Here is a 25,559-nt window from a genome sequence, read left to right on the forward strand (position 1 = left end):
TGCAGGCTCCCACAGAGGCAGGGGCACACTCCCCGCCCGTCGCGCTGTCGGAGATGCAAAGAGGAGGCAGAAGGTATCCTGGGAATCCTTTCACATGCATTTTCTACTTTGTGTTTTTCACGGAGTATGATCCCTGCTTAATAGAGGGACCGTGGGCTAACAGAAAGAAGGAAATTTATACCGAATGGAACTCCACAGAAGCCTTATTGTGTAAATAACATGTTTTTAGAGGAAATTTTTGTCTTGGCCTACATTCAGAAAAGAAAGGATCTTGCCATATATTCCATTTACTGTCTGCTTTTATTTGCCTAACAAACTTATTCACCTTCTTACTATTATAGGCAAAGAGTAAGTGATGGGTCACAAAGCTGTTGATTTTGGATTTTTAATGGTGCTGTGAGACTCTGGAAAGATATTCCTTGTAATGCCTGCTAGGCATTTGGAAGTGCTACTGGAAGGACAGAAAACTGGGTGGTTAAATGATTTTAAGCCCGAGTGTTTGGTTTGGTTCCAGTCAGAGTTTGCCGGGCATCCATGTGACCAGCACCTGGGGTTCCTAGCCACGTGCTCCCTGCAGCCTCACCAGGTGGGGGCTGTGTGGAGGCCGTAGTCCCTCCGAGGGTTCGAGTTCTCCCAGGTGCCTGCGCACCAGACAGGGGCCTCCACCAGCTACCTCTTCCCTCCAGGAGACCGAACTGGAATTTGACTCCACTGTGTAGAAATGCCAAGATTTGAGTATCCAGGAAAACGTGTGTCAGCAGAGAGGTCTGTTACACAGTAAGCGTTTACCCACGTGCTTTTTGATACTTCAGATCATGCTTAGTTGTCTAATACCAGCCACTCTGGACCGCGATCCACACAAGGGATTTTACTCGTGGGGGCGTGAGAGAGACTCTGGGGCAGGACGGAGACGCGGGAGGGAGGACGGAGACGTGGGAGGGAGGACGGAGACGTGGGAGGGAGGACCGAGCCTCCTGGTTTCAGTGCCGGGCTTTCTGCTCATCTTGCTGGTCCAGGCCCTTGGTTTGCTGACCAGAGAAGGTCTGAGCGTTCTGTGCTCTGTGTCCTACTGAACCTGGTCAGCTGAACAGCCTTGGGATTTTTGTTTTGTCCACATGCTGATCTCTTTTTCACTGAGGAGCCTTTCTTCAGACGTTGTCCTCATCCTAGACAGTACTACCTGGCAGATCGTAGACTTTCTCTGCTGGTTCTTTTGTAGTATGTGTAAAAAAATACGTAACTAAAAAGTAAAATGTGTGGTGTGTCCACGTGCTAACGCGTGAAGTGGCGTTTCTCTGCATCGCCTCTAGAAACGGCCGCCGGGGCTGGTGGCTTTGGCAGCTGCTGAGGCCGCTATGCGAGGCCCGCCAGCACCACTGGGCCCTCCCACACGGCTGGCCTCTCTCTGTGGCACTTCCGTGATGGCCGAGCGCTCCTGCCAGGGGGGGCCTCCCCATCAGGGGTCCTTGCCTCCTCACCCTCCTCCTGCCCCTGCTTCCTGCTCCTTCAAACCCTTCCTGAGGCCAGTTACCTTCCCAAACTGATCTGCTTATGTCTGCCTTCTCCGAAAGACAAAGACAAATGAAGCCAGCTGTCAGTGACTCTGTGATCGGGTCCACGTGCCGTGGCCATGGCGCGCTGTCCCCTGGGCCTAGTGACTCTGTGATCGGGTCCACGTGCCGTGGCCATGACCTGCTGTCCCCTGGCCCTAGTGACTGTCCCTGATCGGGTCCACTTGCCGTGGCCATGGTGTGCTGTCCCCTGGCCCTAGTGACTCTGTGATTGGGTCCATGTGCCGTGGCCATGGTGTGCTGTCCCCTGGCCCTAGTGACTCTCTGTGATCGGGTCCACGTGCCGTGGCCATGGCGTGCTGTCCCCTGGCCCTAGTGACTCTGTGATCGGGTCCACTTGCCGTGGCCATGGTGCGCTGTCCCCTGGCCCTAGTGACTCTGTGATCGGGTCCACGTGCCATGGCGCACTGTCCCCTGCCCTAGTGACTCTCTGTGATCGGGTCCACATGCCATGGCCATGGTGTGCTGTCCCCTCGCCCTAGTGACTCTCTGTGATCAGGTCCACGTGCTGTACTGTCTCTTCTCCCTTCCCTTTCCTCCTGTTGCCTCCCCAGCAGGCCTGATGCCCCCACTTGCTTTCTTTTGATCGTGCTCTGTGCCTCACCTCTGGGTGACATGTCCCCCTGCACTTGCTGCCACCTTGTCTGTGGGGGTGGGATCCCCTCTCGCTCAGCACCCCGCCACTGGGGTGGAAACACTGCTTTGCGGGTCTGTTAGTGCATCATCGTGCGGTCAGTACCCCTGAATCGCACTGAATCGTAGTTGGCCTCAGTGGCTGGAGTGGTGTCCTTGGCACCTCTCTGCTGCTTTCATGTTTACACCACACTTACCAGGACAGTGAGGGTCTCTTGCAGTTCTTCTCAACAAGACAATTTCCCATAACTTGTGCTGTGTTGTCCAGATGGCCACTCCTTAATATTAGAAGAGCTGTAGATGTACAAGCAGTGGTTTTGAAATGACTGATGAAAGAGTTTCCTTACATTTCGGATGGCATGCAGTAATATTTCCTCTAAGAATTTATATGAAAAGCATTAGTATTAATATTTTATATGAAATCCCTTTGTTTATCTAAAATTAACATTTTAAACTGAGGCTAATCTATAATTACTACATAGTTTCAGAATAAAAATTAGTATTAGAGTTTAGTGTTCAGTATAAATTGTTTTAGTTGTCAAAATAAATATAAGTAGTTTGGAATGGAAGTTTAGTCTTTATTCTCCTATACTTTGGCAGGAATGGAAATTTGACGTTTTCTAATTACACAAATCCAAATTAAATTGTCTCTTCCACATCCTGTATATGAAATAAGCCACTTTTGGTGTTGTCTGTTTAAAAATATTTGAAACATCTTCATACCTAGGTTACTTTTGCAATTTTTCAAAATTTTAGTCTGATTTTGAGGAATAAACATTGTTTTTCCAAGCTGCATTCACTCAACTTTTTTTTTTTTTTTTTGCGGTACGCGGGCCTCTCACTGCTGTGGCCTCTCCTGTTGCGGAGCACAGGCTCCAGACGCGCAGGCTCAGCAACCATGGCTCACGGGCCCAGCCGCTCCGCGGCATGTGGGATCCTCCTGGACCGGGGCACGAACCCGTGTCCCCTGCGTCGGCAGGCGGACTCTCAACCACTGCGCCACCTGGGAAGCCCCTCACTCAACTTTTTAAAGGAGAATAGAGAACTAATTTCATGTGCCATGTTCCTCAGAACATGGCACCTAATTTAGGGTCACTGTTGAATCACATAGGCAGTGCCTGCTGGCGCTGGTGGGAATCGTAAGGAAACCTGTAAACATGGGGTTGTGAGCTGCCCCCTCAGCACTGTGGTGGGATGGATGAGTGCGTGCTCTCTCACACACTCCTCGTGCATTCGGCCTGTTCTTAAACCTCATTCACGTTACATTTTGTCCATCTGGCCACAGATAAATCCAAACACCACTTCTTGCTCTGGGCTAACACGTGCGTAAATACACACACCGCCTCCACCGCTGAGCTTCGTCTGCACGCTTGTAAACAGTCGTGTTCTTCACCACCATTCAGCAGAATTTGTGTTACAAATGTAATGCTGTATGTTTAGTTTCAGACTAGTTGGTAGTCAGCGATATGGCTATTATGTTAAACTGCTGTTAAAACTATCTTGTAATTCACAAAAAAATGCTTATTTATAGATTGAGAATGTTGTCTTGGCTGGCTACTGAAAAGCCCTTAGCATAATTTATTGAACTATTAAGTTTATTTCCAGAAAATCAATAAAAACTGGTCTTTACTCACTAGTAATTTTTCTCTCCTTAACTGATTATTTGCAGTTATTATTTTATAGTATGTGCTGAGAAACTTGCTTATTGGGGGAAAAAAATGACAGTCAAGATGCAGTTTAGATTTGGCCCTGGTGAGTGGACAGTTCTTAATATCTGGTCCGTAATTGAGCTTACTTCTCATTCATACCATTTATATGTAATGTATAAGTAAATTAAAAGCATTTTTGGTCAGTTTTAGGACCTTACTTTCATTAAGATAAATCAAAGACTTAAACTTGGTGGAATTTTGAAAATTTTAAGTAGAAAAATTAACCAAAGACTTGGAATTATTAGCACATATGTAGTTATTTCGCCGCAAAGGGGGAGATTTATAGCAGAGTTGGTATTTTAAAAGGCCTTTGAAGTGGGCTTTTAGCTCCGTGTCATGATTGGAGACTGAATGTCAGCATCTTTACCTCCTGTCTAGTAGTTGGTGTCCCCTGGTCTGAGGTGGGAGGGATGAGAATGTTGGTGCCCACATTGCTGAGCACCCTTAGGAGAGGTGCACAGTCCCATCCTGTGAGGTTGACTTGTCTTTCCAAACTAACAGTGTCAGGGAATCGTCTAATTCACTTTCCAGCCATAGACCTCGTCACATCTGTCAGCGATACACACTGAAGTTTCAGCAGTGCAGAGAGGTGGCGTCTGTCCGTAGTGTCATTGCACGCCCGGAAACTGGGCAGCCCCTCAGTGCCAGCCCTTCCTGGGGGAGAGTTGGGTTGTCTCTCTCTGTGGGGCGTGTAGGTCATGCATGGTGGCTCCCTGGAGTCCGAGGCCCCCCAGTACCGCGGGGACAGCAGCTGCGGGTCCTCTGGGAGAGACGGGGCGGGCTCAAGGAGAGCATGGACTGGAAGGGTCGGCATCTGGGGGCGATGGCCATAGAGGCTGTCAGGAAACTCCCTGAGAGCAGCACAGGGTAGCAGTTGAAATGTATAAACATGCCAGGTGCGCTGTGCTTCCTAAAGTAGGTTCCTCGTAGGGGAAAAACTCTCAGAATCGTTACGTTTATGTACCTTTATTTGGGTTATTTGGAAAATGAGTTTATACTTCATTCCCTGCCTGTGGTCAGTGAGCTTTGCTGCCGTCTGTGACACATTATTCACTTTATTTGGCTTGTAAATAGTGACTTTTTTCTACCTTGGTTACCTTAACTTCCTCACATTAACTTCCCTAATAATTGGAATGTGTTACTCACTGACAGTTTGGTTTCTCTGAGCTTTATTTGAGGCCTGGTCACAGGAGCATCAGGTTTTATCTGTGACAGTAACTCAGCCTCTTGACGGCCCTTCCAGCTTGCCCAAGGCTCCTCCCTGAGCTCGGGGAAGCCATGCCCGGCGGCGGGCCGTCCTGCGCGTCGCCCAGGGAGCAGCGCGAGCTGTCGGGTGCTGGCTGTGTGTGCTGCACCGTCGTATTCGTAGCGTTAGGAGAGTTGAACTCTGTAGCTTAATTATTAAAATATTTGTTGAGAAACATTTTAACAGACGCTAATACTCACTGCTAGCATTCACGGCCTGTTTAGAGAATAGGTGCTGGCTGGCAGGGCAGGATCTGTGAGGTTTAATAATTGATCAGGCCTTTCCAGCGGTGCTGGTGAACCTGTCGTCTGTGACGTATTTAAGTCCCTTCTTGTACTCGGGGTCATACAGAAAGAATCTACTAACCCTCTAGTCACAGTAGGGGATCAGGAAATATTAATAAATACAGGGTGTGCTTAGGGTGTAACAGATGCACTTATTAGGGTGCTTATGAGAAGTCGGTCATGGAAGATTCATGTTTATACAAGGTGGGATCACGCAGAATAGTATTTCTCCATTCAGAACATTTCACTAAAGGGGTAGGACTTTCCAGAAGCGCATACGATATTCTGAAAGGATATTTCAACAACTTTCTGACTTAGAAGGAAGTTTGGCTGTGGAAACCGGATTTCTAAGAGGGATTGTTGGGTAGGGGTAGGGGATTAAGAGGAACAAACTACTGGGTATAAAATAAACAGGCTACAAGGATATATTGTGCAGCACAGGGAATGCAGCCATAGTTTGTAATAACTGTAAGTGGAGTATAAGCTTTACAATTGCCAGGCACAGTGTTGTGCACCTGAAACTTATACAAATGAGTAAACATAAAGGATTGTTGAGTGACTTGGCCAGGAGGATGCAGCAGGGCCGATTTCCTGGTTTTGCGCTGTGGCTCTTGAAGTGAAGGGCGCCAGGGACCAACGGTCGGGCTTGGAGGCCCCATGGACCCCAGGGGAGCTCTGAAAGGCCACAGCGAGTGCAGCCCCTCTGCAGCTCAGCCCGGCCCCCAGGGACTGCCCGCGTTTTGTCACAGACGTGTACGTGCAGGATCCCACCCCGAAGAGCCAGAGACGAGGGTGTCGGTGTGAGCGGGAAGAGGGGCAGCGAAAAGGTCTGGTGACAGGAGGCAAAGGGGACGAGTGCGGATGTGCCACTTGATCTCAGTGGACAGACCCTGAGTTCTCACTGTCCTTCGAGATGGCACACCTCTCATCACTTTCTTTCCAGTTTTGTCCTGTGTGAGGATTAACTGCGGGAGGTGGCGGTCAGAACGGGGCCCAGCCTCCGGCCCGGGAGTCGGGCAGCTGAGTGGTGGGCCCGGCCCTGCTCCAGGCGTACACAGGCCATCCCGGGAGACTCGACGGCTCACAGAGCACCCTCCCTGCTTCTTCACTTCTGATCCTCTGCCAGCTCGATGGGCTGGGTCACCGTGCACGGCAGATGCCGACCTGAGCCACAAAGGGGTTCACGTCTTGCGCATGGGTTGCCTGCGTGAAAAGTTTAGTGGTAGAGTTTTGCTTAAGTCTTTTCACTGTTCCACATTCCTGTATTAGAGGAATTATGTTTTTGAGGAATTACTTCTAAATAGCGAGTCTGCGGGCCTGAACAGTGTCCCCCAAGGTTCATGTCCACCTGGAGCCTCAGAACGTGACCTTATTTGGAAGTGGGGTCTTCGCACATGTAGTCAGTTAGGATGAGGTCCTGCTGGAGTGGGAAGGGCCCTAAACCGATGACTGTGTCCTTAAGAGAAGAGGAAACAGAGCCACAGTCACAGGGAGAAGCCATGTGAAGAGATTGGCCCAGGGGCTCCACAACACTAGGAGCTGAGTGAGGCAAGGAGGTTCCCTCCCTGGGCCACAACGTAACAGGGCCCTGCCGACACTGGGGTCTGGACCTGCGACCTCAGAACCCTGAGAGTGGTGGCCGCTGACGTACCCCGCGCGGCGTGGGGCTGCCTCACGGCAGCCGCGGAAACCGTGCAGAAGGGCCGTTACTTCTCCCCTGGGGCGCCGTGTGCTTTTCTCTGTGAGAGGAGAGGTCATGCTTGTTCATGTTTTGTCTTCTGCGAAGGATCAAGCATACTTCTTTACACGATAGTCAGATATTCTCACACCATCTCACTTTGAACATGTGGAAAATGAGCCTGTGTTAACGGTGGGTTAGACGACATGATTGCAAACTAGTCAGTGAAAAAATTACAAAGAACAGAGCCCGGGAAGCCTTCCGTTTTCTGGCACAGGCTGGAAGGAGGCCCTGCTGCCACCGGAGTGCGTATGAGAACACGTTTTGCTGATGAATCGTGAAACCGACTGATGGTGAAAAGAGCAGACGGTTGTCGCACACGTGGGTCTCCTGCAGACTTGCCGCTGGCCCACACACCCGGAACCCAGGCCGCGTCGGAAGGCTCCACGGGGAGGGCTGTCCCTGTGCCACTGAGGTCCCCCAGGAGGTGCCCGTCATAGCGACTCTGGGTGAAAATGTACCTGATGCACCTCCTCCGTGTTAGTGACACCCTTTCCTTCTGTTCGAGGTAAGGGATTGGTGGTGGTGGGGTGTCATTTGGGCCCCTTGCCTGTCCGTCAGGTAGGACAGGTTGGGCCTCCTCACCGCGGGGCACCAGGTGCAGTGTGTGCAGGGCCGGGGCCACTCGGGTATTCATGTGACCTCTGCCCTTGAGCTGGGGAGCTGGTCTGCTCATCTTTACATGCCTCCTTAGGTCCTGGGACTTTGGCCCCAGGAGTTTGTTTCCCAACACTCCTCAATCTTTGGACGTGAACTCCTGTTTCCCAAGTGCTTCCTGGGTCCTTTAAATAGTGGAATCATGAAAACAAGGGAAAGGACGTCTCCGGCTGGACCGTCTGGTTATGTGAAGATGTTTAGCTTCTTCCTGATCTCTGCCAAGGACCACGTGGCATGAATAGTTCACGAGGGGACAGGAGGGGGGAGACCATGGTCGTGGACGAGCTTCCAGGGACCCGCGAGGCAGCAGCAGGGCCAGGGGGTGGAGGGGCCAGACCTCTGTGTTGGGTTGTGTCTGGTTTTCTCAGTTTACTGACCAGGGATCTCTTCTTCCACGACACCTAACGGGGTTTGTATCTGCCCCGAGGCTGCCATGACGAGTTCGTGGTGGGATCATAACAAGCTCTTGAACGTGCTCAGCTCAGGAGCGCTTGCTACGCTTGGCTGACCTTTTGAGGGTGGCTTAGATGGAGGGACAGCAGCCATGCAGGTCCAGCTCTGTCCCCAGATTCAGGGAGGAGAAGCGGGCAAGATGTGCCTCAGGTCACAGGCGGTCCTGACAGCAGAGATGCGTGTATTAAAGGTCTTCTTTGCCTTGATACTATAGCGTTCTCCTCTCGTGGAAAGCAGTGACTTCCTGACATGCGTGGAGACATTTTAAAACAGTGGCCTTTTGAGTTCAGGGCGACTGTTGAGAGGGACCATCCGTAGAATCTCTGACCTGAGCCTTTGTGTGCCACGTTGCAGTGTCTTGGGTCACAGCCCAGCTTGGTCCCTGTCACGTGCCCACTCCCTGGGCACCCCCCCACACACATACCCCCAGCACCTGGAACAGACCTGGAGCTGCTCCACTCGCGATGAGGGAACGGATGAGCAGGTTGTCCTGAGATGTTCTGGTGATTTTTTCCACGGTAAACGTTCTGCACAAATTCTACCTGAATACGAACTGGCTCATAAGAGACTAAAATAATTAATTTGGCAGTTGTTTTACTGAACCTACAGGCACCTCCTCTTTTCAAGAAAACTGGTATTTAGAAATGGAGGAAGTTCCTTATTAGAAAACAAATTCTTCACAAAAGGAATGCCCTCCGAGTTCCTTAGCACAAAAAGATATGTTTACATTTTATTTTTTTAAAAACGTCCTTCTTGTTGATTCAAGAATTGGTATAGGCTACTTACTCCAGGAGTTTCTCTAATTTTTCCCTTTAAAAAGTGTTGGATTAAAGTAAGCTAGCAAAATATGTAACTGCTCCTAAGAACAAGATTCATGAAGGAGAAGAGACCACGTGGGACCTCCCAGGGATGCCTGCTTCCAGTCAAAGGAAACACTACTGGACACTAACTGGACAGTTTGGCCTCAAGAGAATTAAATTAGATGTTGTAGCTCTGACGTTTTATGGGATGTGTGTGTCCAGCCAGCAGGAGTGCGCTGATTAGATGGCATGTCCTCTGGAAATTTGAAATGTCACTAGCACAGAGTCTGCAAGTGTCCAGTACCATCTTCATTTTTCTTTAACTTCCCGCATATTTATGCTGCCAACAATGTAACTTGTAGAATGTGACCAAAAGCAAGAACTAAGAATTCTTTTAACAAAACTGAAATTATAGATTGTGTAACAATTCAATTCATAGAAGATAACAGTTTTTCCTTCTGCCAGTATTAGAAGTCAGTGACTAGGATGAGAGTCAAATGAGGTGTTAATTCCCACGGAGGGTGGACAAGAGGGACAGTCCGAAAAGAGGTCACTTCTCACAGGCCATCTGCCCGAGCTGGTCCCCCAGATGGGACCCTTGTTCTCGACGCAGCCTGCGTTCGCCCTGCATGACATACCCTCGTCCCTGGGGGAGGAGCGGGGCCACGGACCTTGGGAGAACCTGATGAAAGCTCCTGACACTTCCCAGAGAGTTATAACAACATGGACACAGAGTCTGCGAACAAGCCTGGGTGCTGGCAGTGCTCCGGCTCTGTGAACATCTAGGTGAGGATCTGCTATTGCAGAGTTTAGGTCTCATTAAATACGGTAAATATTTTCATTAAATACGGTAAAACTGAGAAGACTTTTAAAATCAGGTAATCAACTTGCACATCGCTGAAGCCTGTGGAAGCTGTTCGCTGCGTCCTGACACGTGTGAGGTGCGCGGGACGCAGGTGGCAAGAGTTTGCAGTGTTTCAGTCCTGAATCCGGTCCCTGTTACTGTGTGACTTTGGGGTCATTTTCCTCATCTCTGGGCCTCAGTTCTCGCTGTGCAGCGTGATAATACAGTACGTCTTCTAGGGGTGTTGTAAGAATTAGGCAGTCATGTCCAGCCCTTCCGGTAGCGCCTCGGTAATAACGGGTCAGTGTGGAAATCTGCGTGAAGCCAGGAGTGAAGACGGCACGGCCCCCGGCCTCTGCCCATTGAGGGTGCCCTGTGCTGCACGAAAGAGCGACCTGAACACGAAACCGTCACCCTCTGTCCTTCCCTCACACCCACGCTGTCATCCTGACCACGTAACACGTGCGCTTGGGCATTCCAGACGTGCCTGGGAGCTCAGAGAGCTGAGGTTTTCCGTACTTTTATTTAATTCTAGCTTTAGTATATTATCATGAGAGAGTTCGGCCTGTACGATCTCTGTTTTTTTGAAATGCGTTAAATTTTCCTTTGTGGCCATTTTCATAGTTAATTTTTGTAAATATTCTATTGACACATAAGAAAAATGCAGATTCTCTATTTGAAGGATGTAAGTTTTTCTGCTTATTTATTAAACAAGGTTTGGCGGTTATATTATTTAATTCCTCCACATCCTTACTTGTTTAGAATTGTTAAATTTGAAGAGATGTATAAAAATCTCCCACAATATTTGTATTTTTGACAAATTCTCTTTAGGTTTCCAACAGATTTTGTCTTATATATCTAGCTGAATAGAGGCTAATGTGTGGTTATATCTTCTTTGTAAATTGTCTTCTGGGGGCTTCCCTGGTGGCGCAGTGGTTAAGAACCCACCTGCCAATTTAGGGGACACGGGTTCAAGCCCTGGTCTGGGAAGATCCCACGTGCCGTGGAGCAACTAAGCCTGTGCGCCACAGCTACTGAGCCTGCGCTCTAGAGCCCGTGAGCTACAACTACTGAGCCCATGTGCCACAACTACTGAAACCCACGCACCTAGAGCCCATGCTCCGCAACAAAGAGAAGCCACCGCAATGAGAAGCCTGCGTACTGCAACGAAGAGGAGCCCCCGCTCGCCACAACTAGAGAAAGCCCACACGCAGCAACCAAGACCCAAAGCAGCCAAAAAATAAATTAAAAAAAAAAAACTGTCTTCTGCACTTTTATGTTAATTACCATTATAACCTAAGATTTCACTGTCATCTATTAACATGGTCACTTTTGTGTTTGCACATCCCACTGTGGTGGTTTTTCTGGTGGGTGCCCTGTGGATAACTAGCTAACCCACCATGCCAACCCCACGCCTTCTGCTAGTGAGTTTAGCCTTTTTCTAAAGGATTTTTTTACGTGATATTAGAAAACTGTAGTTTTTGTTGATGATAGGAGGGGGTGGTTGGAATACTTACTTTCTTTTGTGACAGAATATCCATTCTCAGACTAAGACCTGGTGTCAGGGGTCCTCCTCACTTCGAAACTACTGAGGACCCCAAAGAAATTTGCTTATGTGGGTTTTGTCTATTAATATTTACCATATGGAAGTTAAAATAAGTTTTAAAAAAATTTCTCTATTTAAAAATAAAGAGTGCCTGTGTCCTCCTGTGCCCATCTTCGCAGCGTCTGTGATGGTGGAAGATGGTGCGTTCTCAGGGCTGGATTCAGCGTGTGCAGCATCCTCGTGGGGCACCGGGACCCTGCACTGCACACAAGCGAGGCGGCAGTGGTACCAGGGAAGTAGCTTAGATCTGGGGTCCCGGGGGCTCCCTGGACGGCTCTCTGAGGGCCACGGCCCACGGGCCCCGCACTCTCATTTTTCTTTGCGGAGCAGGAGAGGCATGTATTTGCATATTCTGCTCTGTTTCTCTCAGATCCTGAGGGTCTTGAGAGCAGGGAGCCTGTCAGGGAAGGTTGGTTGTTACTCACTGCCCAGGGCTGGTGGCTTGGTCTGTCGGGTCAGCGCTGGGAGCCCCACCCCTTCCGGCTGTCGTTAGCAGTGAAGCTGGCCTCAGGTCTCTAAGTTGGTTGTAAACGCAGGCGGGGAAAGGGTCTGAGTCAGTGTTAAAGTGGTGCTGATTGTGATGCTGGCCGAACAAGGAAGACGGAAGACGCTAACATTTTGCTTTGTGACCACCTAGACGGGTGGGACAGGGAGGGTGGGAGGGAGACGCAAGAGGGAGGAGATATGGGGACATATGTACATGTGTAGCTGATTCACTTTGTTATACAGCAGAAACTGGCACACCATTGTAAAGCAATGATACTCCAATAAAGATGTTAAAAAAAAAAAAAATGAGGAGCCGGACTGACTTGCAGCCTTGGGCTTCTCAGGTGCTGTTTGGCCAGGGCCCTGGCGTGTTGCTTCTGCTCACTGCGGCATAGGACCCTCATGTAAATACACTGCACGTTGCGGAATGATTTTCCCCACAATTCATGTGATTGTCGTATTTGTGATTTTTTAACTTCCACACGGTCAGCATGGCAGCGTGAGTATGTGAGTTAGCATTTTCTTTTCTCCCTCTGGAAACTCACAGAGGCAGCTAGGAGGATTGGAAAGGAGGGATGAAAAATTCCTTTTTCAGAGAAGTAGGCAGATGTAATTCACAGATTCTAAAATCTGTTTAAGGCTTACCCACAGTGGCTCAGATTGGGCAGAAACAGTATGGGAAGAAGTGAATGGATGTGTCCAGGTGGGGAGGACTTGGCAGAGGCAGCCCTGGACCACACCAGAGACACGCGTGGCCCAGGGCGAGGCCCCGCGTGGGAGGCGGAAATTACAGGACTTGAGGGGACGCGGGAAAGCGGCTGACACAGGACTCCTGAGACCCAGTTTGTACAGAGAGGTGGGCTGTGGGTTCACCGAAGACTGATACGGATGAGCCGTGTTTGTGACAACCAGCTCTCCCCGGAGCAGCTGAGGGGAGGGGACAGCACTGGGGCAGAGAAGCGGGAAGGCTGTCCCGTCCTTCCCAGGCCTTCCCCACTGGCCGCCATGCCGGCATCGCGTGCAGAAGCCTGGGAGGCACGCCAGGCAGCAGCTGCGGGAGGGAGGGGCAGTGCCGTGTGTGTCAGGCAGGAGGCCGGAGGGACAGGCGTGATGTGAGGCCGTTGGGGAAGGTCCGGCTCAGCTCGTGTGAGGCTGGGACATTCAGAGGAAAGGGCACGGCAGGATGCTGGGTGGACCCCCAAAGATGTGCCGTCGTGGGGAGGGTGTCACGGCCTGCGGCCTGCGCTCTCCTTCCCTGTCACTCGGGGGCGTTTCCCTTCAGAGGTGATGCTCACCTGTAACTCCCCCCCCCTCCGCCCCCCACAGCTGTTGCAGCTGATCGCAAAGTCCCAGCTGACCTCGCTGAGCGGTGTGGCCCAGAAGAACTACTTCAACGTTCTGGATAAAATCGTTCAAAAAGGTAAGGTGATGACTGATATTTTTAATAATCTAAATCTTAATTAGAAATTCGGTGCAAGGAGACTGGATTTTTCTTTTATTTCCCCCCAGTATTAATGGTGTCAAATAATGTGATGGTGTCAGGGCAAGGGCAAGGGCTCGGGTCGGCTGCTCAGTTCTTGATGTTGTCATTGTTGTTCTTTAAAAGGTGCTTTTGCATACAGAACATATTGTAATGAGAAAGACAATTTTTTTTGTTTTGGGGCCACACTGCGTGGCATGTGGGATCTTAGTTCCCCAATTAGGGATCAGACCCGTGCCCCCTGCAGTGGAAGCGCAGCGTCTTAACCGCTGGACCACCAGGGAAGTCCCAGAGAAAGGTAATTAATCCCTGAGTTTTAAAAAGACACTTAACTGTTTCATGGGTACTAGTCACAGCTCACCTTAGCTGTATAGTGTTTCTATAATTAGCAAGGTTGTGACTTAGTTCTTAGGCATCAGCTAAGCCTGTCATTTTAATTTAATGTTGGTCCTGATTAGTGGCCAGTAATAAACGGAACTTTGAGTTTATGCATATATATGCCATTTTAAATATCCATTCTCATGATTAAGTATAAAAGAAGACAGAGACTGACAGGTTTAAAGGCAAAACTGTAGACTCAACCAAAAATACACTATCAGACAATATTTTGAAGTTTTAAAATCTCATCCTACTTGTGATATCTCAGAAATGATGCCACTTTGGAGTTGCAGTGAAATTAGATCATAATTTTTTATTGTGATTAAATATACATAAAATTTACCATCTTAACCACTCTTAAGTGCACAGCTCAGTGGCATTAAGTACATTCACATCATTGTGCAACGATGGCCACCATCCTCAGCAGAGCTCACCTTGCAGAGCTGACACTCTGTCCCCATAAACACCAACCAGCACGACCCTCCCCCCACTGCCCAGCCCCTGGCGCCCACCATCTACTTTCTGTCTCTATGAGTTTGACTATTCTAAGGACCTCATATAAGGAGAATCACACAATACTTGTTCATTTGTGGCTGGTTCTTATCATAAGGGCTTCAAGTTTCATCTACGTCGTAGCACGTGTCAGAATTTCCTTCCTGTTTAAGGCTGAGTAATATTCCATTGTGTGTATGTATCACACTCTGTATATCTGTGTTATCTGTTAATGGGCCCTTGGGCTGTGAAAGCAGGTCATTCTTAACAGCGGGGGTTGACTGTATCAGTGCATTGTTTTTGTTTTTGTTTGTTCCAGTTCTCGATGACCACCAAAACCCTCGCCTAATCAAAGATCTTCTCCAAGACCTAAGCTCTACCCTTTGCATTCTAATTAGAGGAGTGGGGAAGTCCGTTCTGGTGGGAAATATCAACATTTGGGTTTGCCGGTTAGAAACTATTCTCAACTGGCAACAGCAGCTACAGAATCTTCAGATGACTGAGGTATGCATTTCTTGGCCTACAAGTGAGTACGCTCTGTTTTTCTGTTACAAACACTGTTGTTACTTCTAAGCACATGTGAAAGACTATTACAGCTTTTCCAAAGGTTTTTTTCCTTTACATTTCATAAATATTAAACTGTTTTAAGATGGATTAAGACCAGAAGACCCTTTAATGGGTTATAGGTGTCATTGGAAAGACAGTGGGGACGGTAATTATTAAAAAGAGCTGATCCTGTGGGTGATGAGGTGGTGAGTTGATTTACCTCTATAGGAGATTAGGTATTTCAGGCTAAAATAACGTTCAGTGAATTAAGGCTAAATTGTATAGTAGTGACTCTGTCCATCTGCTGTTGCTTCTCTAGGGTTGATGTGTTGTGCGTTGCATGGCGTGTGTACATGTGTTTGTAGTTCAAAAGGAGCATGCAGATCACTCCAGTTGTTCTGATGCTTTTTGTTTATTCTGGTAACTAGTTTCATCAAGAAAAATGTTGACCCTATTGACTAAAGTAAGTGTTTTAGGTTGTGTTTTATTTATCTCTGGTTGCTTTCAAAGGTGACGTTGGAACACTGTAACTTTGGGCCATTTATTTGCTACCTAAATGTGGGATTTACAAAGAGCAGTGATTCCCTAATTAAGGCCCTGCAGTTACAAGGGACGATCTGACATCCAGTGTCCAGGCGGCCTTGGTGTGAGCGCCGCACAGACCCCACCTCGTTCCCACGGGCAGAGGCTTGTGCTGTGAGGGCCACCTGCCTGAAGACACATGCACCTGGGGCGTGTCTGCTATCCAGGCCTTGATAGACGTGGCCAGGTGCCACTGTCCCCTAGTAGCTGATGCGTGGTGACGCCTCGTCAGCTGGCGAACTCGGGGAGTGTGGGTGTCAGTGGTCGGGATCCCCAGGGAAGGGAATGCTTGTCGCGCAGGTCCAGGCAGGGCCGCTGCTGGGCGTTATCTGGAGAGAAGTGGGGAGGAAGGAGGGGCGGGCAGCCTTCCCGTCGCCTGGGCCTCAGACGTCAGTGTGAGTGCCACGCTCCTGCGCCTTCTCGCTGGAGTAAGTGCGCGGGTCCTCCCAGCAGGTGGACAGCGGCCTGACGCTCAGCGACCTTCCCGTGCACATGCTCAGCAACATCCTGTACAGGTTCTCGGATGGGTGGGACATCGTCACTCTGGGTCAGGTGACCCCGACGCTGTCCGCGCTTAGCGAGGACCGGCGGCTGTGGAAGAAGCTCTGCCAGTACCACTTCGGCGAGAAGCAGGTGAGCATGGGCTCCGGCCCCAGCGGCCAGGCCTGGCCACTTCGGGGAATGGACTGGAATCACTTACGGGAAAGCTTGTTCTTCATGTTGAGAAAGAGCTGTGATTCTAAGCACAGCCCAGAACAGAGAAGCAGAACAAGAGCAGGTTCTTCCTGTCGAGGACGTGCCCCTCGTCTTTCCCGTAACTCGAGGCCCCTCTCCGGGTGGTGTGTCACCTCTGGGATCATGGGTGGCCACCCGCTCCCCGCACCCCTGCCCTCCCAGGACCGGGACTAGCCACGGGGACCGGCGGACTCCTGTGTGTCCCCCTCATCGTTGCCCCCCTCCTCGCCCCCCGCCCCGTGTTGTTTCTGGAGTGAAGCACCGACAGCTGGGCATCCACGACACGCACGGCAGCGTGAAGGGCAGGGGACAGTCTCGGATGAGGCAGGATGCAATCCTGCCCCAGGGGGTCCTTGCCGAGGGGACAGATGTCACGTGTCTCTTCAGACACGGGCTTGGGGGATGTGTGGGGTCACGTGCCCGTCCCCTAGGTGGACACGGCCACTCTGGGGGGCATGGCGGGCAGGGGCGTCCTGGAGGTGAGCAGGTTCAGTCCCTGAAACGGAGAAGTGCGTGCTGGAGGGGGTGAGGCTGGGTGCGGCCAGGCCACGGGGCCGCCATGGTCCCCCTTCTCGGGGCGGGGCGGGGGTGGGGCGCCCCGGAGTGGAGTCTAATATTCCAAGGAACCGAGAAGCTGTTGCTTAAAGTCGCCGCCCCATCAGGCAGCCCCCGACTGCTCCACGCCCCCATCCCCACCTGTTACTCTGAGTGTTTGGTCACAGCCTCACGGGGGGCGTGAGGGGCTGCCTCCTCCCATCCCTGATGCCCGAGGCGCTGAGCATCTTTTCATGTGCTTGTTGCCCATTTGTATGTCTTTTCAAGTCCTTTGCCCATTTTGTATTTGGATTGTCTTTCTGTTACTGAGTTGTGTTCTTTTTGTGTTCTAGTTACAAGTCCCTGGCAGATACATGATGTAGTAACTTACTTTTAGCTTAATAGTATGTCGTGGACATCATTCCAGATCGGAACCTTTAAGTCTCTTTAACAGCTGCATGGTATTCCAGTGTATAGGCTGAATTATATTTGAAATTTAATTTCTAATAATTGAATGTTTCATGCAGTATACTGCTTTTAAAAAATTGTTATGCTATGAAAACCATCTGATTCTGAACAGAATTTTGTCTGTCTAGTTTTGTAGACACTTGATCCTTTCAGAAAAAGGTCATATCGAATGGAAGTTGATGTATTTTGCACTTCAGAAACATTACCCCACTAAGGAACAGTACGGAGACACACTGCACTTTTGTCGGCACTGCAGCATCCTCTTTTGGAAGGTAAAAATTTCAGATGTAGTCTTGGAGTTTGAGGATTAAAATTTGGAGAAACAAACTATTCACCTAACGGTAATGGTAAAAAAAAAAAAAAAAAAAAAAAAGGCAAGTTGTATTTGTGATAAGATAATGATGTATCACCAAGGACTGGGGCAGGGGAACAGGTTCACAAACATAGAACAACTTGCGGCTGGACCTGAACGTCGGGCCACCCACCCCGTCCCCTTGCACTGTGGTAGCAGGTGGGGGGGGGGCTGTGCCCGAGGGCGGTGAGCGCGCTGGCTGGCGCCTCGGCCCGAGTCCTGGCGGGGCTGCTTTCTGCTGTTGTCGAGGCTCAGGATCCCCCACCCTCTTCTGGAAGCTGAGGGGGCCCCTCAGCTGCCCTCCACACTCGGCCTCAGCCTCCACTGTCGGGACCCCCGAAGACGGCACCTCCAGGGGGCTTCTCCTCACAGCCCTGTGCCTGGAGCAGAGGCGAGGCCCACGAAGGTGCCCAGGCTTCTCATGTGTTTGAGCCACACTTAGCAAGTCTGGTCCTTGGTGGAGACTGAGCCACGTCCGCAGTTGTCTGGGCCCATCCCCTCCCTCTCTGGCTCCCTTCCTCTCCTGTCCAGACTCTGATAAAAACAAGTTTCCAGGGCGGGGGAGTGGGGTGCTTCCATGCACCTCCTCTCAGTGAAATCATTTCCATAGTTTGCCTTGAGTTTGAATTTGCTTGTTAACGTGGTGAAATTTCACTAGGGAGAAAAGTGGCGAAACTGGCAGGCGGTCTGCGCCTGCCCCTCCGTGTCCTCGGGTGTGGCTGTAAGGCCGCAGGCCTTCCGCCTGGTCAGCGCCTTGGCTGTTTGTGTATTTCTTTTGCTCTTCATTTATCTGTAATTTGTTGCATGGATTACATGGCAGACTCTAAACTGTTGGAAGAGAAATGACTACTTTAAATTGTTTTCATTTCAGATTATATCCGTGGTAATGTGGCTCTTTTTTAACTATAACCCGTGGTTGTGGGGTGAGAGTCCCTGTGTCAACAGAGCTTTACCTCCTGGGCTGCAGGCGAGCAGGTCCTGCTGTCCCCACTCATGACCAACAGGAGGTCACGTCATTGGTAATTGGTTGTTTTGTATTCTAGTGCGGCTTTTCCCACACAATTAAAAAGAAGAAATGTGTTACATGGCTGCAGTGGCTGTTCTGTGGAACCTTGTTCCTCTGGGGCAGGGGCACCTCGCGCTCATTCTCGCCGGTGTGCCGGCTGCGTTGCGCGGGGACGCAGGCGAATCAGTCAGCGGGATTACAGTACATGGAGCGGAGCCCTTATTGTGCGCCCTTGGTCCCAATCACAGGGATAGAAACGCATACCCGGGCAGGTGCCCGTGGAAAACACGTGAGGAGGCATCTTCACGGCTGAGTCAGAGCAGATGAGACCGTCTGGTTGCTGCTCTGAACTGACGCTCCTCCCCAGGGTTTTCTGTGCTCCTGAGCAGATCACTTTATTCCAGAGAGAGACTGGGAGCAGTGGTGTTTCTTCCTGGGGCGGATGTGATGGGCGTTCCTCTAAGAACGCCGTTGCAGAGTGTGGAGAGAGTGGGAGCCCTGTCTCTGAAGTCGTGAACAGAGAAGCACCCTCCTTAGTCTCCCTGCTGTTGGTGTAAGAATGTGATGCTGAGGCATTGAGAAGCACGGAAGTTCTGGATTTTTTAAAATTGAGATGTGATTTTTTAGGTTTCCAGAAGAATTGGCCTATGGATTCTTTTGTTTATGAAAAATTCAGAACAAGTGTCTCCTGCTGGTCTTTTGGCTCTGAAATGTTCAGTCTTGCCTTGAAAGCTGAGCACTTCGATGTCCATGCAGCCTCAGGCCTCAGGGCCTGGTTCGGTCCACCCGTGGGGTCACACTGTAGCTTTTTCTCCTAGAGGCCATTCCAACTTTATTCTGAATCTGTGGGTGGAAATTAAAAAAAAAAAAAAAAAGATGAGTCTCTGGAATTTCTGGTGGAAACTGCTTGCAGTGTCAGCTCCCGAGGAGGGCCCCCTGCGTTGCCTCAGATGACCGCACTTTCCCCCCCCCCCGGCTCATCCCACACCATCCCATGGCCTCACCCTAGTTCCCAGCCTCGTGAAGCCTCCTGTCGGGGCAGACCTGCCGCGTGGAGTCGTGAAGGTTAAGCAGTGCCCTGCCCTGCGCGGGGCTGGTGCTCAGAAGTGGCCTCTGCGCTTTGACTCACCTTCGCCAGCACTTCCTGTTGATGGGGAGACAGCAGCGTGACACCATCGGATGCCGCCGGGTGCTGGTGGGGACCCGCCATGGTCCGGCTCCCGCACGCTGCCAGACTCGTCCTCTTCCGCCCACGTGGGCCTGGGCTCTGACCTCTCAGCTGCCCCAGCCGTCCTGTCTGTTCTGGCTTCACTCTCTGGAGTCTGGGGGTTAGTTTTCTACCTGCCTTCGTGGTAACTCCTCCAAAGTGAAAGAAGGGGAAATACTGGGCTTAAGAACTGTGCACCACGGTCTTGGAGTCACTGAGCCGAGTCACTCAGGCGAGCGCAGGTGCCGGCTCGGGGTCTGTCTGGCTTCCGTGGGCCGGCCCTCCCGGCTTGCTGAGCAGTGACGCGAGACCGCCGTGTTCCTTCCGCCTGACCGTCCTCCAGCTGAGTTTCTCGACTTCATTGAACTTCGGCCAACACTGGGGGTTGGGTGAGTTGGAAGCCGGACAGAATGAGTCCAGTTAAAGGCTGGGAATCAGGACCCCGTGTCCTTTTTTGTCTCGGCGTGTCCACTGCAGGTCCACACCGTGGGTCTGTGGCCGGAGCAGGGAGGCTGCTGGCCCCAGCCCGCGCTGATGGCCAGCTCCCATCTCCAGCGAGGGTGGGGAAGCCGGGCCAGGTGCCCGGGCCGGCAAGAGGCGAGAGCGGCAGGTTGGTGCTGACCTCGAGCTGAAAACCGTGGATGCGCAGGGGTCCGCGCGGGATCCAGGCTCTGGGGTGCCTGGGCTTGCGTGGAGTCTGGTTCGTGCTCTGCATTCCAAGGAGTTGACTCTCAGACAGCAAAGAGGGAATGAGGGAGCTTCCGAGAAACCTGCCATAAATATTTGCAGTGTAAACCGTATGTGTCAGTGTCGCTCTGTGCACTTCCAGTGAACAGTTCCGACGGTTATTTAGCTCCGCAGCCTCATCAGGTGTCAGTCCGAGACTCGAGGAAGTGGAAACTGGCAGTGTCCCAGGTGGCCCTCCAGGTGCTGGACGCTGCCTCGGATTCAGCTGCCCGATGATTTTAGCCATTTTCGTAAATAATACACATCCAGCCTAAATGCTAAGTACAGTCTGGCTCTTCCTAATAACCCTGTTTTCCCTTTTTTCCTTCCTTCTCTGCACTCCTTCCTGACCCTTTCTCCACCGTCTCCAAGGACTGCCGCCTTGCTTTATTACTCGAGGTACCTCCTGCTCTGCCCGCGTCTGCGCGCGTCCCCAGGAGGCTGGTGCCCCTCAGGCCGCACCCTCTGCTGATGTGCGACTGGCCTGCTTGCTTCACCACGACCGGGGGTCCCATGAGCTGCCCTGTAGACCAGAGGGAGGGTGTAGACTTGGCCGCCGGGTCCCCGGCCTTACTGGCCCCCAGTCCTGAGGCTGCTCTGTCTCCTGACCTGAGCCCCGTTTCTGCTGCGGGACGCAGTGCTGGGCCCTCTGGTGAGTGGGGTGGGCGGTGCCGAGAGCAGGTCCCGGGGTGGACCCTGACCCACGGCGGGAGGGGAGGAGCGCGGCCAGGACGGGGGCGCAGAGCCCAGGGCTCCCTCTGGGGCCCTAACTCGGTGGCCCGTCTCCCCATCCACTGGAGCAGGAATTCCTTCGGGAAGTCTCTCCCCTGGGGAGCCGTGTGGCTGCCTTCATTTTCGTAGTTCTCATCGCTTGCTGTCCACGCACCTTTGTGGTGGGGTCCGGGGCGTGTTTAAACAAGCAGCTGGCGACTTCTGAGCTGCGTTCCCTCCAGAAACACGCCCCGTGTGGTAACGACCCACTCCTCCCGCAGGACTCGGGCCACCCCTGCACGGCTGCTGACCCCGACAGCTGCTTCACGCCCGTGTCCCCGCAGCACTTCATCGACCTCTTCAAGTTCTAAGGGCCCAACCGTGCCGTGGCCTGGGCAGCGTGGTAGGACGCGTCCTCCGTGACCGAGCCGTGACCTGGTGCCCAGGCTGGAGGGCGTGGAGGGACGTGGAAAAGTGCCCTGGCACCTGCGGGCGGGAGCATCTGTTGTTTCCACCCATGAAGTGGGGCCAGGGAGCCCAAGGAAAATCATTTCTACTTCCTTCTTTAAAAAATGCTTTTCTTCTAAGCGCATTAAAATGTGCAACTTTGCATGTTTGTGAATGTGGTTCAGAAAGAGTCTGTATTTTCAGCACCGCATCCTGTGCTGAACTGACACTAACAGCCAAGCACACGCTTCTTAATTGTCAAATGATAGTTTCCTGATTTTGTAGTGATTGGGGGCGGGGATAGATCGTTGGTCCTTGTAAGGACATTGTGCAGAATATTTATTTTTCTTGAGATGTATTTTAACTGTATTGGTCGTGTCCATATGAATCCTCTTGGGTACAGAAGGAACCCAGGGAAGTATGTGCATGTCTTCTGGGTGCTCAGCGTTGGGTTGTGAATTGTGCAGACATCCGAGACCCACAAAGGCGTGAGTCTGGGGCTGTGATCCTGGGCTCATGGCCCGATGCTGGCAGGCAGGGGCCCTGACCTGGGGGCCAGCCCAGCGTGACCTGCACTGTAGTGCTCTGAATCCCCGTTTGCAGGCAAAGTAATAAATCATGTTTATCTACCGATTTTAACTTCATCAGTTTTGCATCTTACGGAAGGAAGTAGTATCAATGATTTTGATATCATCTATTGAAACCTTTCAAAGATTGTTTTATTTTAAAAATATTGCATGTACGTTTTAGAAAATTTTGAAAATAAAGGTTTATAAAAGAATAAAACTTGCATATAACCCTGCCACCCAGAGATAGCTGTGCTTACCAGAAGGAATGCAGGAATGGCCCCGGCAGGTGTAGGGGAGACTGAACAGGGTCAAGGACCCAAGCAAAGTCATTTCTACTTCCTTCTTAGCACATGGAAATTTGCTGTTTTGCATATTTGTAAATAAAGAGTGTATTTTCACTACACTGTGCCGAACTGACACAGCCAAGACTATGCTTAATTGTCAAATGAGAGTTTCCCTCTGTGTGTATTGGGTGAAAGCTTTTCATAAAACCGTAAACATCATATATACTGTTTTCATTTTATAACCAGCCTTTTTTTCAAAAGTGTTTGTGAAAATATGGTTTTTACTGGCGACCTGGTACCACACAGCTGGAACAGATCACTTTGTGATCAGCATCACCACATGTGCACCTTTGTGCCTCTGATGATCTTACGATAAACAAGAAGCAGAACCAGGGAAACGAGTCAGTTGTTTGTAAGGATGTTTCCAGAGCACTGGCGAGGATGGAAGGCGCCATCTTTCTCCCCCGAAGATGGACGTGAAGAGGCTGTGAGGTAGGACATGTCTTCTGAAAGCTTATTGGCGAGTTGTTTCTGTATTTTTTTTAATATATAAATTTATTTATTTTTGGCTGAGCTGGGTCTTTGTTGTTGTGTGCGGGCTTTCTCTAGTTGAGGCGAGCGGGGGCTACTCTTCGTTGCGGTGCACGTGCTTCTCATTCTGGTGGCTTCTCTTGTTGCAGAGCACGGGCTCTAGGCACGTAGGCTTCAGTGTTTGCAGCACGCAGGCTCCGTAGTTGTGGCACATGGGCTTAGCTGCTCTGCGGAATGTGGGATCTTCCCCAACCAGAGCTCGAACCCGTGCCCCCTGCGTTGGCAGGTGGGTTCTTAACCACTGCACCACTAGGGAAGCCCTGTATTTTGTTTTGCTTTGGCAAATTACCTAATTGTGTTCTTTGCCTGTTTTACTTTTTGGGTGTTAGTCTTTTTTGTATAAGTTTCTTCTTAGGAGGACGTTAACCTCTTGAAGTGAGTTTTTTCCCCAGATAACATTAAAAGTCTTGGGAGAAGAGTCCAGCTGTTCCCCCTATGAATTAGCCCGTTTCCAGAGGCAGCAGATGTGCTTGGACCCAAAACCGCACACAGGCATTGGCAAAACCTATAGCAGATGTGCCTGAGGCCCGCAGCACTGGGAGGGGGCGTGAGCAGGATACATTTGGGGGCAGGCAGAGAGTTCCAGGCACACAGTTCCTGGGTCCTGATCACTCATTTACGGAAGATCAGATGACGTGAACAGGAAGAGAGGGATCGTCCTGAGCTGCAGGTTCATGTGTCATTTCTGAGTGTGGTTCCATCAGAGGGCTCACCAGACTCGGGCTGCACGGTGTCACTCCCCACGATGCGTCATCTGCACGCCCTCTACCCTCTCAGCACGGCCAGGAGTGGGCCCAGAGCTGCCCCTGCGGGAACTGCCACCCTCAGGAAGTGGCATCTGGAAGTCTGTGGCGTCTTCCTTTGCCTTGAGGTACATTTTCTCCCCCGGGTTGTGACTCATGGGCCAGGAGGAGCCACATTAGGTTCTGCAGCAGGTCCCGGTGCTAGTCTGGGAGTTTCATGGCATCTGTTGTGCGTTTGCTCAGGGCTGTCCATGGAGAACCATGTCTCCTTTAGGGACCGTATTGAAGGATTTGATGTTATTTCTGCTGTAAATGCTGCTTTTAGAATCATATAGATTCTAACAAACATACAGAATCAAACAAAATGCTCATGTAAGGTGTTTGTATACTGATTTTGTATCCTGTAACTTTGCTGAAATCACTAATTAAACCTAGCGGTAATTTTTGTAGATTCCTTAGGACGTGGATATACATCGTGTCCTCTGCAAATAGAGGTGGCTTTTCACCTTTCCTTCTTTCTTCCCTCCCTCCTTCCCAGCTTTCCGGCCAGACCCCCATGCACGTGGATGGCAGTGCACACACATCCTAGCATGTTCCTGGGAGGCTCCCTGCCCTTCGCCTGTGGGTGTGGTGCATGCTGGGCATCTCTGTGGACGCCTGTATCAGGGTGAGGTGCTCCCATCCAGCCTCGCTTTGTTGACGTGTTTTGTTTTTTTTTTTAACCATGAAAGGATGTTAGATTTTGTCGAGTGCTCTTTCTACGTCTACAGAGGTGGTCGTGTGTTGACTTTTGTATGTTGAACCAACCTTGCATTTTCAGGCCCACGTCCCATGTGGTTTCCATACACAGTTGGTGAGTTTAGTTTGCTGGTTTTACTGAGCATTTTCACAAGAGAGATTAGCTGTGCTTTTCTGGTGAGTCTTTGTCTGGTTTTGGTATCAGGGCGAAAACAGCCTCCTAGAAGGAGCTTGCCTTGGGAGCGTTCCCTCCCATTTTCTGGGAAGGGTTTGTGAAGAATTGGTGTGTGTCCTCCTTTAAGCATTAGGATAATTCCTTGGAAACTGAAGTTACTGAGGAGAAGCGTCTGTTTTCAGTTTGGTGACATCCTCCCTTTTGGAAAATCCTTTGCCTTTAACGGGATAGGGTAGTTTTGTCTTAGCTGAGACGCATCTTGGTTAGAGCTCATTTTCTTCATCATGGGCCCTAACCTAGCAATAAACGGGCTGTAAACTTCATCTGCTGCTTTCCTCCATAGTTACAGAAGGAAGTGTGCTGAAAACCATAGATGAAAAGGCAGAAGCTGTCTTGGCTTATGACATTTCTTTCTTTCATTAACGGTGTGAGAAAATGCATATGCTTCACTCCTCTCCCTTTCCTGTATTCCCCACCAAACGCAGCATCACCCCCACCCGGTGAGATACCCAAGGATCTGCAAACCTGGGAGGGAAAACCCTGAGGGACCCAGTGATTTCCTGCTGCCGACACCTGCTCGGCTGAAAGGCCCGACATCCACTTGCTTCTCAGCTCGCACTCCCCTGCTCCTATCTGGGTGTGGTCGCGTCTTCTGACCTCACTCCAGACGAGCTCTGCTTTCTGTCCCTTTTTGCAGAGGAAGCAGACCCTCACTTTTGGAGAACAGTGTCCCCTGGGTGCCCCCCAGAATCCCAGCACGGACGTGCC

General features: G+C 50.8%; 1 protein-coding gene across 7 annotated transcripts in view; it reads left to right on the forward strand.

The window, feature by feature from the left end:
* FBXO25 (F-box protein 25) overlaps positions 1–23,167 on the forward strand; it is a 50,908-nt gene extending 27,741 nt beyond the window's left edge. Inside the window, exons 6-11 of one of the 7 annotated variants that reach the window (XM_029226581.1) lie at positions 13,354–13,447; positions 14,697–14,881; positions 15,956–16,138; positions 17,371–17,514; positions 20,906–21,185; positions 21,526–23,167. In XM_029226581.1, the coding sequence (XP_029082414.1) occupies positions 13,354–13,447; positions 14,697–14,881; positions 15,956–16,138; positions 17,371–17,514; positions 20,906–21,185; positions 21,526–21,554 (915 nt within the window). In that variant the 3' untranslated portion in view covers positions 21,555–23,167. The other 6 variants (XM_029226583.1, XM_029226585.1, XM_029226584.1 and 3 more) reach the window with 6 other exon arrangements.
* The last annotated feature ends 2,392 nt before the right edge of the window (positions 23,168–25,559 follow it).

This window comes from Monodon monoceros, unplaced genomic scaffold (assembly GCF_005190385.1).
Source record: "Monodon monoceros isolate NGI ecotype Baffin Bay Population unplaced genomic scaffold, NGI_Narwhal_1 Super_Scaffold_17, whole genome shotgun sequence".
Lineage (NCBI taxonomy): Eukaryota > Metazoa > Chordata > Mammalia > Artiodactyla > Monodontidae > Monodon > Monodon monoceros.